At 39.6% G+C, this 18,441-nt stretch overlaps 1 protein-coding gene across 1 annotated transcript; it reads left to right on the top strand.

Annotated features, from left to right (window-relative positions):
• Positions 1-370: 370 nt before the first annotated feature.
• LOC131272122 (CD151 antigen-like) lies at positions 371-18,134 on the top strand. The gene is made up of 5 exons (XM_058273761.1): positions 371-1,587; positions 12,752-12,943; positions 16,892-17,065; positions 17,331-17,504; positions 17,641-18,134. The coding sequence occupies exons 1-5, from the start codon at positions 1,279-1,281 to the stop codon at positions 17,782-17,784; spliced, it is 993 nt and encodes a 330-aa protein (XP_058129744.1). The 5' UTR covers positions 371-1,278; the 3' UTR covers positions 17,785-18,134.
• Positions 18,135-18,441: the final 307 nt, after the last annotated feature.

Below are 18,441 nucleotides of genomic sequence, written 5' to 3'. Positions count from 1 at the left end.
TAAACGCACCACGGAAAACAAGATTTGTTCTAGATACCATCTGATATGGTGAAAGTTTGCATCAAACGTACTCACTCTTTCCTGTGGTGGCTTGGCTTTTGTGAACGATAGTTAAACGGTACGTCCCGGTGCCCAAGGAAGCAAACACGTCGACAAACGCTGAATACCAGCCCGGTATTATCTCGCCGAAGCGCAAAAAGCGCCTTCGTATCGCCACTGCACGATGCACGGAATAAACGCCGTCCTTTCACGAGAGCATCTAAGAAGCGGAGCGGATCCAGTTCAACATTCATAGTCCTCGATAATGATCGAAGCGTCGAGTTCAATCAATTGTCATCACCAACCTACATCCAATCAGTGAGCCCAACCACCGTTTCGCCGATTTGATTGGAATGTATTGGACTGAAAGTAGTCACGACGCCGGTGACTGTCCGTAAATCTCTTGAGTAAAGCAGGCAACCCTCGGAAATGTCTTCCGTCGACGCGCGTATGCCGGACACCGGACTGCCTAGTCTTTATGCTGGCGAGGAGCGCCGTCCTCGGAGTCATCATCATGCGTAATACGCCGTCCGTGAGTCACGAAACAATCGCCTTAACATTGCGTCCAGACGATGAGAATATTATGGCTTGACCGGTAACGCCAGCAGTTTTGCAGCAGACCAACATCGGTTTTCAAAGGAACCTACTACATCGCCCGTTGCTGACGGTCGCCTTTAATTGACTACCTTTTGATTTTGGACCCCCGAAAAAAAATTCGTGTATCTCGTCCGTGGCGCGATTGAACGCAAAGGCGTGGAAGACGTTGGCTAAATTGCAACAAATCATTGGGTCACGCCAAGAATGTCAGTTTCTTTTTTAGTGTTGCCGTGATACACTGGTGGAAAAGTGTGCGTGGTTTGATAAAACCTCATTAGTGGTGGTATTAGTTTGAATGTTAAAAAAGGAGAAAAAAAACATTTCAAGATCACCATCGGTGTTCGCTTAGCAACGCATAGTTTACGGCATTTTACTTTATTCGTCGTCATATCCACACGGTTCTGCCTCAAACACGATAGAATATTTATGATACCATCGCGAACTCGTTAGAAGTCGGTCGTTTGCAAGCTGAGGCAAATCGATTATACTGGGTCTGTGCCGTTCACCGTGCCATAAATAACCGATATCCAACTAACCGACCCATACCGTGCGAGCCGCACGGTAGAACGCGTAAGGACAACTTTTCGGACGTTGGTTTGAGTTTTCTTTCTCGTTGCGCGTTTACGCGGCGGCACCGCATGAATGTCCTCACAGATGGGACACTTTCTTGGACCGGACGACTCCTCCGAAATCGAGCCGTTCGATCCGGAGGCCCTACATTACAGAGGCTCGACGACGTCGGGCACCCCGTCAGCGGCTGCGGGTCGCAAGGTGAAACAGAATCCGGTCATCGTTAGCGGGTCCGGTGCTGGAACTAGCAATGGCAGGAACGGTTCCCGATCGAATCAGAAAACTTCACCCAACACACCAAAGCAGAAAACGCGGGATTCCGATTGTTGTAGCATTAACTTCATTAAGTATTCCTTGCACATATTCAACACAATGTTCCTGGTAAGTAACTATCGTTTCATAGCTCTTAATGTAACTCTAGAAGATATAGCTCTACCATAACGTTGTTCGATTCTTAGTTTTTTACCTAGGTTTTTTTTTCAAGTTTATCATAAACAATTTTATTTCAATGTAGTATAGACAAATAAAGCAAATTTCACTCAGTTTTTTGAAGCCAGAACGATTTCATTCAACGAAATATCAGCGATTACAACTGTTCAAATAACATAAACGGAAATATTCTACTGATATGCCCAGGAGCAATTATCCACACGAAAATAGAAATGGGTAGAGTTCATGCCGTCGTTTGCCTCAAATTAGATGCCACCCACCAAATAGCTCTAAAGCTCGAAAGCTTTAGATTCTAATTATCTGATCGGATAGATCATAAATCTACCGATAACAACACGGCGGGCTTAGTTTCGTGGCGAATTTCATTGTATCGAGCTAGCGCGGAATGAAAAGCCTTTGAAACAGGCAGGTGTCTTGGGAAAACTGATTGCTTTCCCCCATTCGTTCAAGCATCCAGCACTCCACAGTAGACATTAAAGTTGTTTGAGAACGTCTAGAAAGCGAAAAATGTCAGGAAACGAACCATATTAAGCTGGCACAAATCATTGAGGCAACTTGCGGTAGCACGTGATGGTGGCCACTATCAAAAAGATGACTTTCTGGGTTGATTTATTTTTATACTTTCTTTTTTGTACCCTTCCTTTCTCTTGATATAGGTTTCGAAAGAGTCGGTTTGACACGTGAAGTCAAAATCGACATCGGGTCAATTTTTGTTTCAAATCTGTCAGGTCGTTAGAGATCAAACTTGTCGTTGGAAAAGTGGTCCGATGTTATCGTCAGACCATCCATCTTTTTGGAGGGAAATGAAAACAAAATCTTTGAAAGAAAAAAACATAGCAGAATGATTGGTACAAAATGCGATGAATTTCAAGCAGTTTGGGGTAGTAGGAGTCGCAACCCCGGCCATTTAGCCCACGCCATGTCGTTTTTCATGAATCGGCCCTTTTGTGAAGACAGATATTCTAACGCTACCGCAACATTATGTTTACCTGCTGACCCGTGCAGGTATTTCTCTTTTATCATCGTTGTTTTTTCTTAACTCTCTACCATTTCACCCTCCGGCGAGACACCTCAGCATAATTTTTAACTACCGTCGACATTTGTATGGTGCATAATTTAGTATCCCATTTGGAGCACCTGTCTGGGAACGGGAGTCCGTGAATGTTTTCTATTTACGAAATCAAAACAAATCACTGGCCCATATAGCATTTTTGCCTCTCTTAGGTATGCAAAAGAAATAATGCGTTGAAATATGCCTGAAAACATGGACTCGGGTTTATTTTAAAATAGCCTCATTGTTGATTACGTTGCTATCATTGTGCATACCTGCGAAACCGTCTCAGAAATTCGTTCGGAATCGTACAAGATCCCAATGCTTAAAGGCACAAATTCAGTAGGGAATCATCATTGTACATTACGATAACTTTTAGAACTTTGGCTGACAGACAGTAATTCATGACCGTTAATACGATCCAGTCTACACCAACTGCGGCTGTAGTCCTCCTTTTTTCTTATTAGAAATGGGATGTGCGCAATAATTCGCTAACTTTAATATGAAAACAGTATCAGTTCCTTATACTTACCTTTGATTTTACTCTACGAATATTTTTTTAAACCTATCTTATTATTTCGTCTTGAACACGGACCACAAAAAGACCTGTTAACAATTGTTAATTGTTTCCTTTTAAAAAAATACTGTAATAGTCGATGTATTTTTACAGTATTGATTAAAATCTCAAATTTTCAACTCACTATGATACTTTTAAAGTATCATTGTTTTTCATTTCTGATGTCTGCAGATTTTTAATGTAAAAGAAAGTTAACATGTAAATCAAACTAAACCTTGCGCAGGACCAATATCGTAGATCAATATCGAAATATTCCATTTAGAACAGTCTTTGACAACGAACATTCTCTACTATCGTGAATATAGTAAGTACTTCCTGTTCTCAAATTGTAATTGACAGCTCAAATTCTCCGTGTAAGGACGAAATGTGTGCTGCATCAACACCACACAGACGAGCATATAATCCGATAAAATAACCGCGCAATCCTGTTTCTGCCAGTTTTGGCCAACGCTGGATTCAATCACCAGTAGACGAAGGTACCAATTATGACTTTCGTTGGGTTGATCCGATTTTGTTCACTCGCTGTTCGTCTAATACTGCTTCGCACATCAACACCTGTCCGGGGGACACCTGTCAAATCTATCATTTAAACCCGTCCATTCCAGAGAGAAAATTGGATTGCATATCGGCATTGCTGTTTTCTCTATCTTTTTTCTTGCTCCGGTTGATTCCACATTGGATTTGCAAGCCTCTAGAGGAAGAATTTAGACTCGTTTCGGATTCCGATTCCTTTTTACGAATGAAATAAAAAAACTGCCCAATCACATAGAAAATCCACAGGGCCATTCGTGAAACGTACTCGCGTTGGGAATGGAAATAATGTTGGCTTTGCTTCCTGGAACCCCCAGAATTTTACCACATCTAACATCTTCCAAAACAGTCCGTCACTGCACCGCAGTGTCGAGTGACTGAACCTTCTCTGTGGGCTCCAAACGAACGGCTTGACAAATATCAGCTTGTGTATGCAACTATTTTCCTTTCCCGGCTCTTCAGGTTTCTTCATCTAGACCCCATAACGAACTGTAGACGAAGGCCTAACCACCACCCACGAATCGAGAGACGCAGGAACAAACTTCCCAGAACGGAACGACTGTGTTTGATTTGTACTTGAAAACTATTTCGTCTACCAATCATCTAGCACCATCGATTAGAACCGCTCCCCAAAATTCGATTTTGCCGCACATTATAGAGCTCTCGAAAACCGGTGTCACATCCGACGGTCCCATTCGTAAAACGACTTGTACGATAGCGTGAGCCAAAAAGCTGCGACTGGTTGCGTGGATACTTGCTGCCGACTAGAAGCCGTAAGCTATTGTGTTCAAATAGAGATGTGACAGCGTCGATTGAAACTGTACGTCAGTATTCCGGGACTGTTGAGACGAGGAATTGCGGCCAAAGTCATTGAAATACCTGTTTCCAATATTTTGCTTTGGTGCGAGCGATAGTACCCGCCGCATGTGTAATAGAAAGCTTTGAACTGTCGTACGCCATATGCCAATAGAAGATTCTGTTGAGCATTACGTAAATATAAATTTAAAAACTCCAACTTTCAAAACTATCAAGCATGCCAATAGGATTCTTATCTTACTTACTAATTTTTTAGTAAAATCTTAAATGTTGCTGTGGTTTCGACCGTTTACCTTTGATAAAATCCCCCTAGTAGGATTTGGTTAGGTGAGTTGCTGTGACCATTTGACGAATGCTCTATTGTTTATCGGTTGTCAGCCATTGTATCAGCGGGGTTCACGGTTAGAACCCCCGATTTCTTACATAATGTGTCCACTCGCACCTGCAAACATGGCATATAAAAACAAATTACAGTTTTGACGTGCATTGCAGAGGTTTCTTTAAAGACACAAAGTAGCCTACAACATACAATTTAATTTGGCTTCTAGTTTCCAAATCTTGCACAAAGGCTGTTCATAGTCAATTGTTTGTCGAAACATTGTTTACAGTAAAAATGATAAATGCCGCGTAAGACGCCCCTGGGACATGGGATTTGACATGAACTCAGAACCACTAGATTGGTTAAGAGCTGGCAAATAAACCTTTCGTATTGTATACGACACAACGGAGAGTAAATTTGGCGAGCTAAACGACACTTGGTGGCCCCATAATGACATCGATTAATAATCACCTGCTGGTTTATTACTCTTTCAAAATTACCTATCATGTGCAAACGAGCGAACACCTTTGTCGGAGTGTTTTATTTGTGGGAAGTAAATCTTGTCTAAATGCTCTAAATGAAATTTAACATCTACCACACATATGGTAAAAATATCAAATAATGAGAATATTTGAGTTCAATCATTTTAAACAAATGGTTAATCAATATATTTTTCATCGACAATAATTAGGTAATCAATATTTGAAATGAATATGTCAGGTATGTGGATCACTTCTGTTGAACTGTTCTGAGTTAAGCAGAATCTAATAAACTTGCAAACTTAACGGTAGTACTTGAATACTGGTCATATGTTCTGAAGAGCATCCTCCAGAACATACCTAGCTCGTTGATTTAGCACATCGACTAGTTTAACGATTTCTTGACCAGGCACAGCAGCAAAATGGACGTCAACCCACGTATCCCGCACGATTCGACTACCGCAATAGGACGTATCTTGTTCGGCAATAAATTTCCCAACTGAAATAGGCCATTAGATGCTAGTCCAAGGAGCTTTCATGGTCGCGCCATGTTGTAGCGGTAATTATGACAACAAATAGTGATTAGACAATCGCAATAAATTTGGATCCAGGACTGTTACATTCCCCGCTTCTGTTACGCTTCATTGCTACGCAGGTCATCACGCCAATGTACGTTGGCACGTGGTCAAATACGGAGCAGTGTTGCGTAGCTAAAGGAATTCCATAAAGTATGTCTCGCAATCAGGTGGGTGCTTGAGTTGAAGAGCTATGAAGTATCCATGCAACAGGGACTATAATTCTGCCGTTGGGTGTGTTCTGCTAGGAACTCAAATAATCAGCCATTCGAATAACAGTATCCTAACAATCAACCTCAGGCCACTTGTGTTTTGAGGCAAACGATATCTCTCCTGTTACAGCTACTTGGCATTACGCTGAGCTTCCGCTTAGATGGCTCTAAAATCACTTCAAATTCCCAGAGAGTGATGTTAAGTTGCTGGTAGGAAATATATTAACACAAATTGTCAATTCTACACCAAACTTTTTTATTTATTGCCTAGATTGGTGGAAACATCTTTTTTCATCAAGAAATTTAAAGTTTTTAACTTAAAATAATTGATTATAAAAAATAGAATGCATGCCCTCCACCAGAGGTAACTATTCTTTAACTTGAGCCTTTCTTTTTTTCTCTCAAGCGTTCACAAATATTGCATGAGCCTTGATGAGTATCTTGGAGGTATTAGAAATATAGCAAGGAGGCTACTATTCTATAAATAAGGAAAACTAATTGAACAGCGGTTACGTCATAATCGTTTATGAGTAAAAAAAGACCAACGAGAACATAGTTTATACGCAATGGATGTTATGTAGATTTCACTGTGTTTGTAAACACATTGCAACATAACCGAAGCCTTAGAAAAACTAAAATTCTGGCTATCTGATTTTAACAGTTTCTTATGATGTGATGTCGCTTTTTTTTTAATTCACTCTTTATTGAACGCTCCTGTTTTTTTGACAAAAAGTAATCGTTTCTTTTTTGCCAAACTTTGGGTGTTGTTCCATGGTCCAAGAAATTAAAGAACTGGAAGGAAGTTGAGTTAAATAGATAGAGAATTGACTTGCCTATGTGCGGCCGCGTGGTAGTGAACGAATAGTGCATTAATTTGTGCGTTCTGTGTTAATGAAGATTTATTGTATGACTGGTCGAATTTCATGCTAGCGTAAATGAATCAGGGTCTTAGAAGTGTTTTCGACTGTTATTGGATGCCAAACCAATCCGAAACCATTACGAGAGCCAACCGGAAACCAACCAGTGACTCGAAATGAAAGCTATTGATTTTTGAACCCTTTTTTAACCGACATCAGAGTGTGTTCGGTCGTTACGATCGATGATGTTAGAATTCTCCGGGTGATTGTACGAATCCTCACAACATTGTATTCCCGAGAATTTGTTCCCAAATAGAAAAGCCCCCATCAATTCTCCGGCCATTGGCCTCGTTCTTTTACAATTTGTTTGGTCATATTTTTCCGATAATGTATGAAATAAATTTTTATTGTTTGCCAGTGAAGCCTTCAGGCAGTTAGCTTATCAGCTAAAAAACATACAGAACGAATGCAGTGGCTGTTAAACTGAATCTGAACAAATAAGATTTAACAAACCGTTATTAAAACATTGATTTCTATGAAGTCATCAGAAGTGTTAAAACTGTTGAATGAGCTCCTTGTATGAGCGCTACAGCAGTTAACGTACAAAATTTAAATCAAAGTAGAAAAGCGAGGTAATTGGGCTTAGGAACAGGAATTTTTGAAGTACATCACTCTAACTTTTTTATGATTCTGAACCGCTTTATCATACTGATGCTTCCTGTTGACTTGAAGACCGAAAGTTTTCAGGATTCACCAGCTGCCGTTTTCAGCAGTTTTTTTTATCTCGTCAATTCAACTGCACCATTTTATGATGACGCTGTTTCAAGTAGACATCCTTCATCAACGGCGAGTCGGGCATACTGTTTTTATGCCACGAAAAACCATCATAGAAAGTGCTAAAAGAAAAAAAATCAACGCTTTCCTATCACTTTCAAGAAATTCACTGCATTTTTTATGTTTGTCCATTATACCATTTCCTAACCCAAGCGCTGAGTGTCACAAACAGCTTTATTGCGTTGCAGAATTGCCACCAGGATAAGGTGCTACAGCTATTGCATGAATGGATATAACGCATTTGAATCATCCTATGGACATTAATATTTCCGCTCTGTCAACTCTGAAACGCAAATTTTAGCACGATAGAACTGCAGTACGTGAGGAATAATAATTGTGCTTCTTGAAGTCTTCCCGTTTTACTTTATTAGCTAATCTCTGCCTTGTCTTGTGTTCTGAAACTATATCTTTTTTAATTTAACTTACATTAAAGAGCGCCGGGGCTCACCACCTCGACGGCGTGGGTTCGAATCCCAACCGAGACCGGACCCTCCCCTGTACGAGAGGACTGACTATCCACGTACAACAGGGAAACAAGTTTCGTAAGCCCTTAACGGGCAGGCATGACCAAGAGGTCGTTACGCCAAGAAGAAGAAGATATTAAAGAGCAATAGAATTCTCAAAAGAACAATGTAAGATCCCAAATATCAAAGGTCAAAACGACTTTTCTTATTTATTTTGTAATTTTTCGAAATTGTTATATTAACGAAAATTATTCCTAAAAACCATTGAGTTTATCGCTATCAGATGATGACCTCATGATGGCGTTGATGTGGAAACTACCCTCGAATACCAAATTTTTTTTTAGTTCTGTATTCGACGCCTGTACTTTAAGCCCCCGTGCATACGATACGATACGACATGTATGGACAAGAAACAGTACAACAGGAAAGAAACATCATAATTTTGTAAAATATCAGTACGTAAACCATAAAACCTATGCAAACTTAACAAACCAGAGGTATGTTTGAATTTTGTTTCCTTTCTCGTTCTTAACTTCGTTGCCTCATGCATTAGTCAACTGGATGTGATATGTAAAGTTGCTCGGGCTGCTTATCGTACTGTGCCTTCGCGTTTATTTATTTTGAATGTTTGCTTTATATGTTAGCGTTAAACCTCATCGAGAACGTTTACTCATGACCAACCAAAATATTTGTTAGACACACTCTAACCAATTTCCTCCAATGATCTTACGAACTGTAGCTCTTTGGAACAATTGTGTTGCTCACATAAAAAATACTCATCTGCAATTTTCTTGTTCTTAGGCAACACATAGCTAGCTGATGAAGCACATGAAGCAACAAACAGCCACTGACTTCGAGGGGTCCGACAAACCCTTCTTTGCCCAATTCAGATGCAGCCTTAAAAATTCAATATAAGCAGACACAACAGTGGCTGCCACTTGAAGCTAATGACTTCTGGTACTTCGAGTGTCGAGTTGGAATCCATCCACTAAAACCAGTCCTCCAAACGACTTCCATTTCTAATCAACCGTCAATGCCACAGATTCGGCCGCCTTTGGTGCAAATGCAGTCAAAAAACCTTGCACCAAAACCAAACCCCAATCCCACCAACACAACTTTTTCTGTCGCGTGCGCCCGCTTGCATTAATCTGGCTGTTGATGTTTGATGAATGTTCTCCATTATTGCTACAGAAACCAGCGCAACCGACTGTGTCTGGAATGCATCTGAATACAGTATCAATATTGTTATGCACTGAAGAAATATGTTTACCACTCACACCCATTGAATCCAATTACGTTGATTTAAACCAATTGGAATAGAATGAATGTAGAGCATAACAGTTTAAGATCCGTTTGATATATTCAGTACAATTTTTGAAAATTTTTAACTCGAATATTTGCAAACGATTTATTTTAATTTTTTATTCTGGGAAATAGTTATGCTGATCCCACAACCAAACATTCTCATATGAAGAAATTATTATTCACGTATAATGAAAGTTAGCTTATAGTCACTTAAATTAAGCGTCAACCTATCTATTAGCAAAGGTTACCGAGCGTATTCGTAAACTTTTCTGAACAAAAAATCTTAACCCGATTTTATTATAATTTGTTTCAACGAACGTTTTACGTCTCCATGGTTTTGTTTTTTACCTGTTGGGAATGAATAATAATCCCCACGATTAACCAAGTAGAAATATTTTAATGAATAACCAGATGATAAAATTTTAACGATCAATCAAACAGTGTTCTTAGGGTTTGAATACAACGAAGCACGATATTTATAAGCATACGTGTATGTATATCAACACTTTAATGATGAAAAAGCTTATAGTTTTTTACTTTAATGTCTTTAATTGATTAAACCGATTCCTTTCTTTCGTTTCGTTGCATCAGCTGTCAAGAATGTTAAAGGGATGCAATATCGATGATGTATCGATGAGTTTGAAGTAAATTAAACCAATACCCATAAAATATTGGGATGAACAGGCGTGCCTTTCAAATGCTCACACAAGCATTTAATCTATACAAATTCCAAAGAAAATCAATCCTATGCTCGCCTGCGTAAGATTGGAATGGTGACTGAATCAAACGAAACGCAAATGTACCCCTCTGTGGCATTCCCATATCACACACAGATCATGGTTTACTGGTCGTTATTCCAACTGATGCTGCGGTCAGCTGAATGAGTCGTCTCATTTAAGATTTGCTCGACTTGCCCAACCAATGTCCAGCTGGAAAGTAAATACATCCAAAATGCTCAGCTTCGCTTTATCTATATCTTAATTGATTCCTAGTGGCCTTGCCTTCGCTTCATTGCCTGGGCATAAAGCTACCGTTATAGAAACTTCAGATGGACAGAATCGTTGTTCCAGGCGATCGATCCAGGCAGACCGCACACAGCTACAAGAGAACCTCCATATTTGGAAAGCGATGAGCTATGCGGGGCACTACTGTAGAACGTGTAACTCTAAAATGCTAACTCTGAAGTACTGGAGAGAATGAAGAAGCCAACGATAAGAACGGTTGAATACGTAATGTTCGGTGCAGATTCGGTTTGTATTATTTTTTCGTCTCAAGTGCTTCAAGAATGTTTGTCTGTAGCTCAATTCAATTGGCTCGTATGTATGTTCGAAAGCGGTTCGGGTGAATGTTAAGAAAATGAAAAGAACTTCGTCAATTAAAATACCATTAATATAGCAGATTGCCAATGCTGGTAGCTTCGGGAAAAGTAAGATTTACGATAAAGTTGTGCATACACCGTGCACCAAAGGGAATGAAAGGAATGGAACATAAAAGTTTTCAAGAGTTTATGTATCTAGAATAACATTAGAATCTGTACAGCTTTCTGTAGTTCAAGATTTGTGATACAATGTAATCCTCAAATAAACCAAAGTTGTAAAACTCACGAAAAATAAAAATAATGTTATTTGTTGGGTGATCGTCGAAACGAAGTGAAGCGGATGCGCAGAGCTACGGCGTTGAACGGCAAAGAAGTCAAAATAATTCCTTGGTGGAAGTTCTGAAAAGAACTGGTGTTTATTTTGCTCCTATCTCTGGATCATGATGTTCACTTGTCGGAGGTTTTCTACGTTGTGACCCTTTTCTAACTGGAATACTCTTTTTATAGCGAGTTAGGCGAGCTGCGCGAATTTTCTACCCTAAATTACTTCTCTAACTTGAATGACCTATCCTTCTCTTTGTAAGTAAGCTGTGAATGACTTATTTCCTGCGCTTGATCATTTTCTAACTATTCTTGTGTGCCACTCAACATTATTACTTGGCTTCTACTAACTACCTCAAGCAATTATTTTACCCTCAACAATAGTGTTGACTTCAATTTAATCGGCAAATGCTTTCATTTTTCTCTGATCGGTTCTAACACAAAGGTAGTATCCAACTTCTACTTTAGCTCCTAACGCAAAAAGTTTGACTTTTGTTCGCTGTGCTATTCCCATAAATTTTATTTCAATTCGATTCTTTTCGATTCGATTTCTCACCGCAAACGAGCTAACGTGTCAGAAACCAATTGCAATAGTCAATAAACCCTGCACCGCTTGATGGTTATAACATTATTCGAATACGGTTGGATACTTGACCAGCTACTTTTTCCTTTCCTTTCGAACTCATTCTGCATTTACTCGTGAGGCTTTCATCAGGAGTCGGAAGTTGATGAAGAAATAATGGTTTCTTCTTCTATGCATTACTGCAAACCTTGAACCCGTCCTGGGAAAGCCAAAGTCCAATTGGACTTTCCGCAGTCCATCGCATCCTGATGGGAACTACCACTTTCGCGTTAAGTGAAGAGCTATCTCTGGACCTATTTTCTCGTTCCCCAAGGAACAATTGAATTTTTACATCTACTACCGGTACCTTATGGACCAGACACTCTGTGAACCTCGGAGAGGAATGACAATTTAGTTTGCGAACAATTTGTAGCATAGCATGGACGAAACGGACCAAGTGCACTCGAACTTTTCTCTTCATTTCATGGCCACTTGATACTCATTCTCTTTTCTGCTCGGTCTTGTGCCAAATCACACTGCTAACGATTTCCATACCCTGCGAATTAGAATTGCTGCTCGTTACACTAACAACCAAGTTAGTGGAGGGATAAAATTGAAGAAAAACAGTTCAGAAGATTATGCCGTTGTATTTTTTTTGTCTATTTGGCTGTATGTAACATGACTTCCATGCCTTCCATGACCATAAGCATGAAAGAGCTATATCGAAAGAAGTTCAGATATTTAAAGTTTTATTGCCCAATTGTACACCAGTTGCAGAGATTTTCTATTATTTACAAAACAAAATTGAATTTAATTTATGTATCCATCTTCGCTATTTCGTCGTTACAATAATCTTTTCATCTTCTATTTATAGATTTCAGGAATGGTTATCGTTGGCGTTACACTTTGGACAGTTTTCTGGAAACATCAGTACATTTCCCTCCTATCAACAACCAACTACGTAATCGGAACGTATGCCCTACTGGCGGCCGGCCTACTTGCAGTAATCGGCGGAGTGCTCGGTTGTTGTGCCGTTTGTCACGAGCACCGAGGTATTTTGTTAATGGTAAGTAGAGGTTTTATAACAATGATACTCAAGTTGATACAGCCGAAACGTTTGTAATCGATTTAACATTATGCATATTGAATTTATGAATCGTTACCATCGTTACCTATTTTTATAAAACCGATTATAAATAAAATAGTACAACAATTTCGTGTACACTTTACGCCACGACCATGTTCCTTCGGAAACAGTACACACCTAAACTGACATAGTATGTAACGGAGAACGAGAAAATATTCATTTAATGTTGGCACTTGTCTAAATTAATGCTGCTCTTGGCAATTTTCCCCCGAAAATCCCCAAACTACCTCATATTCATGAGCTACGCTACATTTGAAGGCCTGCAGCCCGCAGCTGTTTGTGGTTGACTGGCGAAGAAAAATGAATTATTAATCATTCGATTGGTTTTAAATTGTGCCAACACCAACAGCTGCTGGCTCTCGCTCTGACAATCGTTCGTCTGATCGTTCGTGCGTCGTTAGAGGAAAAAATTAGCATCTTGATTTAACTTGCCTGCTGGATGATCTGGAAACATTCTAGGCACCGTTCGGGGGCGATGCTTTCCATCATGGTCGATAAGTTGCGATGAATAATTACAACCGTCAGGCATGATCCCGTTAGAATATTTTATGTTGACTTATCTCTATCAGTACAACGCCTATCTTTTTTATTTCATCTTATTTTTCCTGCGCATGGAAAATCCCTTTCAATTATTCATCGACGAAAAGCAAACAGCGATACTGAACAAATTTTTCGAATCGAATTTGCTCCAGACCCATCGTTTCAACAAATTAAGGTCGGAAATGTATATACCATTCTACTAAAATTTGTCAGTGCTCCAGCCAAAAATAGAATCGTTATAGCGTTATCAACATGAATTAATATTCATAAAAAGAAAGTTGTTTGGTAACCAACTGGAGCATTGTTTTGTAAAATGTTTTTAACCAAACCTTAAAGTTGTGTCACACACAGAACTACTTTTTTATTTCGTATTTCATCAATCATGTAGATCAACTTGAAGGACCTTTTTTGAAAACCCGTATCAATTTGTTGAAATATATTGTTGCACGGCAAAAAAATCCATTGTTGTCATTCTCAGTACATAACATTTCTGCCAAAGTAGTTAATTATCTTTACTTTTAATCACATGAGATTTGTATTGACGGCTTCTGTTTAGACAAACTTGAACCATCTGCACAATCTGGGCAAGAGTGCGCGAGGACTGGCACGTCAGAACATCAATTGTCATGTCCAGAAATTACCTAATGCAAGATCATGCACGACTACTCTTGCTTTCCCCAGCACGCATAGCTTCTCTTTCCACGACGCAGACGATACCCACGTGCCCCTCTAGCATGGTTTGACGCACGAATTCCCGACTTCATCGTTAATCACATTGATGTATGTTCAATTAAACGTCCTACCGACAAGTTTATAATCGATTAATTAATGTCACACTGCTCGTGCTCCTTGGCTTGACTCACCCCTGGTCGCGGTCATAAGCAATGGAAATGTCACGTCCGATAGCCCCAGGTTAAAATGTTTTTACATAACCTCAAATTCCCGATGGCGCTAATGTGACATTTTCCGGCGGCAATTCGTGCGACCCGGTGCATACAGGCCCATCCCATGTCCAAACATTGGCCATTTCACGCCTCGGGAAATGTTTGCTCATAGAATGCTAAAACTAATACACGGCTATTCCACCTGTCCCCACACCGATTCACCAGTGCGCAATAAACACCTAGCTTCCTGGATCATCCCGCGAGCTGTAACATGGCTTTCGGCGCTCTGGGGCTGCCGCCAGTTGCCGTCTAGCTTCGGTTCAATTTCAACCTTCCTCGCTAGCATGCACCAAAGGCACTCCGAATCGTACGGCGAGTAGCCCATCGATAATAAATTAAATTCTATTACTGTCCGCACGCGGTCACGATTTTCATTTTATTGCCGACTGCTTTACGGATGGTGCATTTTGAATCGGTATCTGGTGGACGCGACCGATCGATTCTACCGATACCAGCTGGTTGGTGCAGGAATTTTGTGGATTGTCCGATGCGGTCAGCTACGCGGGACCCGTTTAGTCTGTTAGCAATAATAACGTGAAACTATTCCGGCATCACCACCATAGGGACTATAAGTGTAACGATCCTAACCGTGATGATGGATGGTTTAGTTTTTATTTCCAGGCTGCGTTTGTCGATTAAATCATCGACAGCCGGTCAAACGCACGGCGAATGCAAATTCGCAGTGGTTTGTGTTTGTTTTTTGCATTGTTTTCGCGTGTCACTATAAACTTAAAACCTTTCTAGATATATCTAAAACCGAATAAAATAAGCAAATTAATAGCGTTTTATGTCAAAATGTATAATTTGTACTGTAAAACAACGCTTGAGACTACACATGCCATAAAGTAATTGTTCAAATTAACAAAACATCAAATAATTAATTTTTCGCTTTACAATTTGCCATATCATCTCTTCAAGCATGGCCATACAATATAGTCTTTAAATTCGTGCTTCCACAGCCCATAATCTCCATGTTCCACCTGCATTACAACAGTGTAATCCATTGGCATGAATCATCCCAAATCGGGTCTGTAAATCTAATCCTCTCAAACAAAACCTCAATCGCCGAGATTTATTGTCACTACTGAAGCGGAAGTTGCTCCATGATCTTTAAACATTGCTACCAATCATTCATCCGGGCGGTTGCTTTCATAGCCCATGAGAATGGCCCGAAATTCATGCCTTACCCGTTGATAAATCGTCAAAAATGATGAACGTACCGATAAGTAACTCCCGCTCTGATTCGGCGAAATACTACCGACTAATTTCTGCTGCAGTAAATCTAATGGCACTGATTCATTCCATCGGGAGAAAAGCACGCTTGATTCGAGACGCAATCGCAGAAAGGATGTTTGAACACTGAGCGAGGTGCCCCGTTTAACTGAGAAAAGTAGGGAAGTGGGGCAAGATGCAGATGTTTTGAGATGAATTAAGCCTCTTAAAAATATATGAAGTAGTGACATGTGTTTATAAACATGTGTAGTACATGCTATCACAATTTCACATCACGACATTACCATCTCATAAAGAAAACGAGAAAAAAAAAACAAATTGGCTCTAAATGATAAAATATTTTGTTACTATTATTTAATTTACTGCAAGTGGTAAAATTCCAACCGAATAGAAGCTGTTTAGATAATCTCAACACTTCAAATAAAATAGTAAAAAACAAATGGTCTTGAGAGTGAAGCAAAGAGCGCAGTAGCATTCAAAATACTCGTATAAACGATAAAAAGATTCAATAAATGTTCGAAAATCAGGAACGAGGGTAAAAGAGTAAATGAATACCTTCGTTTTTTCGAAACCTCTTGTGCGACAATATACTTAAATATATGAAATTGATGATATATTAATTCGTTATTTTCAACCATCGAGTAGTTGAACCATTTTGTGGACCGTTAATATTCGCCTACGCAATCAACCTAGCGGTGCGGTATGAGGGGGACCCACGGGTCGGGGCCTCATTAACCTTTTTTTAAAAGATTTTTAAGAATTCAACTATGAAAACTAGAATGCTTTCAATAAACCGGATAGAAGAAAATAATGTTTTTCGGTTAAGGGATTATTTTGCCCCACATTACCTTACATTAATGCCGGGGAATTGATGTACGGAAACGTTTCGTTGCGGAAATATTTCATTCCGACAATTCATGAAGTGCGCCTAAATGTATGCGATACAGTGTTAGTCGTTTAAACTTGATTTGAAGTTTGATTTTTCATCCTTGCGATTGGTGGTTTTTACATCCTTCCTTTTATCATATTCAGTCACAATTTAATATAATATTTATTATTGAAAAGTGTAACACATCGTTTTCACCTGTTGTTTAACCTTTTTGTTTTCCATGCATATTTTTTCAAACCAAATGTTCTCTTTTCTTTCCAGTATACGTTTATTCTACTGCTTGTGTTCCTATTAGAGGCCATTGTAGGAGGACTAGCTTATCTATACGAGACACAAATCGAAATCGAGCTTCAACATAGCCTCAATTCTACTTTCGGGGAATACTACGGTGTGAGCGAGAGCCAAACGCAGGCTATTGATAGCATGCAGCAAGAGGTACGTATCGTGCTGTATGCTCGGATGAATCGGATACATCCATGCCAAAGGATAAGATATAACTTAGTTTACAAAACAACTGTTCGCATGTAATTAAATGATTTGTTTTTATTTTCGTTATTCGTCCCACGTGCTGGCTTCACTGCGCTGGTTGCTCCATCGTTGTACTGGTTCGTTCCGTTCGGTATCTGACCCGAATGTGAATGGGAATTGAATCGTAAAACGCGACCCGGCTCTACCGTGGAATAAATCACCGGAACAACAGTTTTCCTGTTGTGGTGCCGTTCGTTTTGAGGATTGGAGGAACAGCGTTTGGCTACGGTCTCGCCGAAAGGACCTGATAAGACCAACCGAAGGTCGTTTGGTACCAGATTCGTGTTGCATTACGGTTTCACCACTGTGTGGGCTGCGCGATGGTCCCAGCAATATACACTACACGGTAAGGGGCGTTAAACAACGACAATTTGTAATCGATATCCTCGATATCTCCGGCTAACAATATCCTACCGCTACCCACCTTTTGTTATCTTTTCCACGCGAGCAAATGACTACAACTCGGTCTTTTTCTATTCAAGGGATGCATCTACCAAATGACAGATGATGTAAAGCAGCATCTGATTCTGCTCGGTGCCATCGGTCTCGGGCTGAGCGTGATACAAATATTCGGCATGATTCTATCCTGCTGTCTTTACGTGAAGCTCAAAAATGTACTCGACTGACAAAAGCCAGCGGATCCAGTAGTCGAGCTAATGGATCCGCTCCCGGACAACATAAGCCTTATCTTCAGGTACGAGGAAACAGCGCACTTGGAGTAAGACTCGCGTTGGCTTAGGTGATTTGCTACCACACATCGGTAGGATTAGTACGATGTACATTATGTATTTTTATGGACACGAAAAATCTATTGTACAAAATGAAAAGATGAATGCAATCAAAGAACGCACTTTAAAAATTGCGCCATGCGTTTAGATTTTAAAATGTGTAAAAGAATAATCAGAAGAAGTTAATATAAAAACTACACATTACAATGTGAGTATAATATTTTGTTAATAAAAAGTTCAAATTTATATATAAAAAGATTTTCTATAATATCCCGATATATTATTCTAACTGTATTTGTATCTCAATTTAGTTCAATCCATCACAATATTTTGTAGTTACATGAGTTTCAAAACCTGAGTTGAATCATTATTAACCAACACCAAAACTTTATTTCCTTCGGTCATCTTTTATAAATATAAACTTCTGCTGAAATGGAACAATTCGTAAAACACATTTTATTTTCCGGCTATTTACAGAAAGCTCTACTTTGCTTTCGTTCGGCACTAAAGCAACCAGACTCTTTTTTTACACAAAGCAACAAACCCTTCCACAAG

The sequence above is a fragment of the Anopheles coustani genome, chromosome 3 (genome assembly GCF_943734705.1).
Source record: "Anopheles coustani chromosome 3, idAnoCousDA_361_x.2, whole genome shotgun sequence".
Lineage (NCBI taxonomy): Eukaryota > Metazoa > Arthropoda > Insecta > Diptera > Culicidae > Anopheles > Anopheles coustani.
Note: the sequence above shows the minus strand (reverse complement) of the source record. Positions and strands in the feature narration are given on the sequence as shown.

What these genes read in the sequence shown, in the direction of transcription:
- LOC131272122 (XM_058273761.1), top strand. Translation starts at nt 1,279, where the DNA reads ATGTCCTCACAGATGGGACACTTTCTTGGACCGGACGACTCCTCCGAA. An exon ending in TTGATAGCATGCAGCAAGAG is followed by an intron (nt 17,066 to 17,330) that starts GTACGTATCGTG and finishes CCGGAACAACAG; the next exon opens with TTTTCCTGTTGTGGTGCCGT. An exon ending in CCAGCAATATACACTACACG is followed by an intron (nt 17,505 to 17,640) that starts GTAAGGGGCGTT and finishes TTTCTATTCAAG; the next exon opens with GGATGCATCTACCAAATGAC.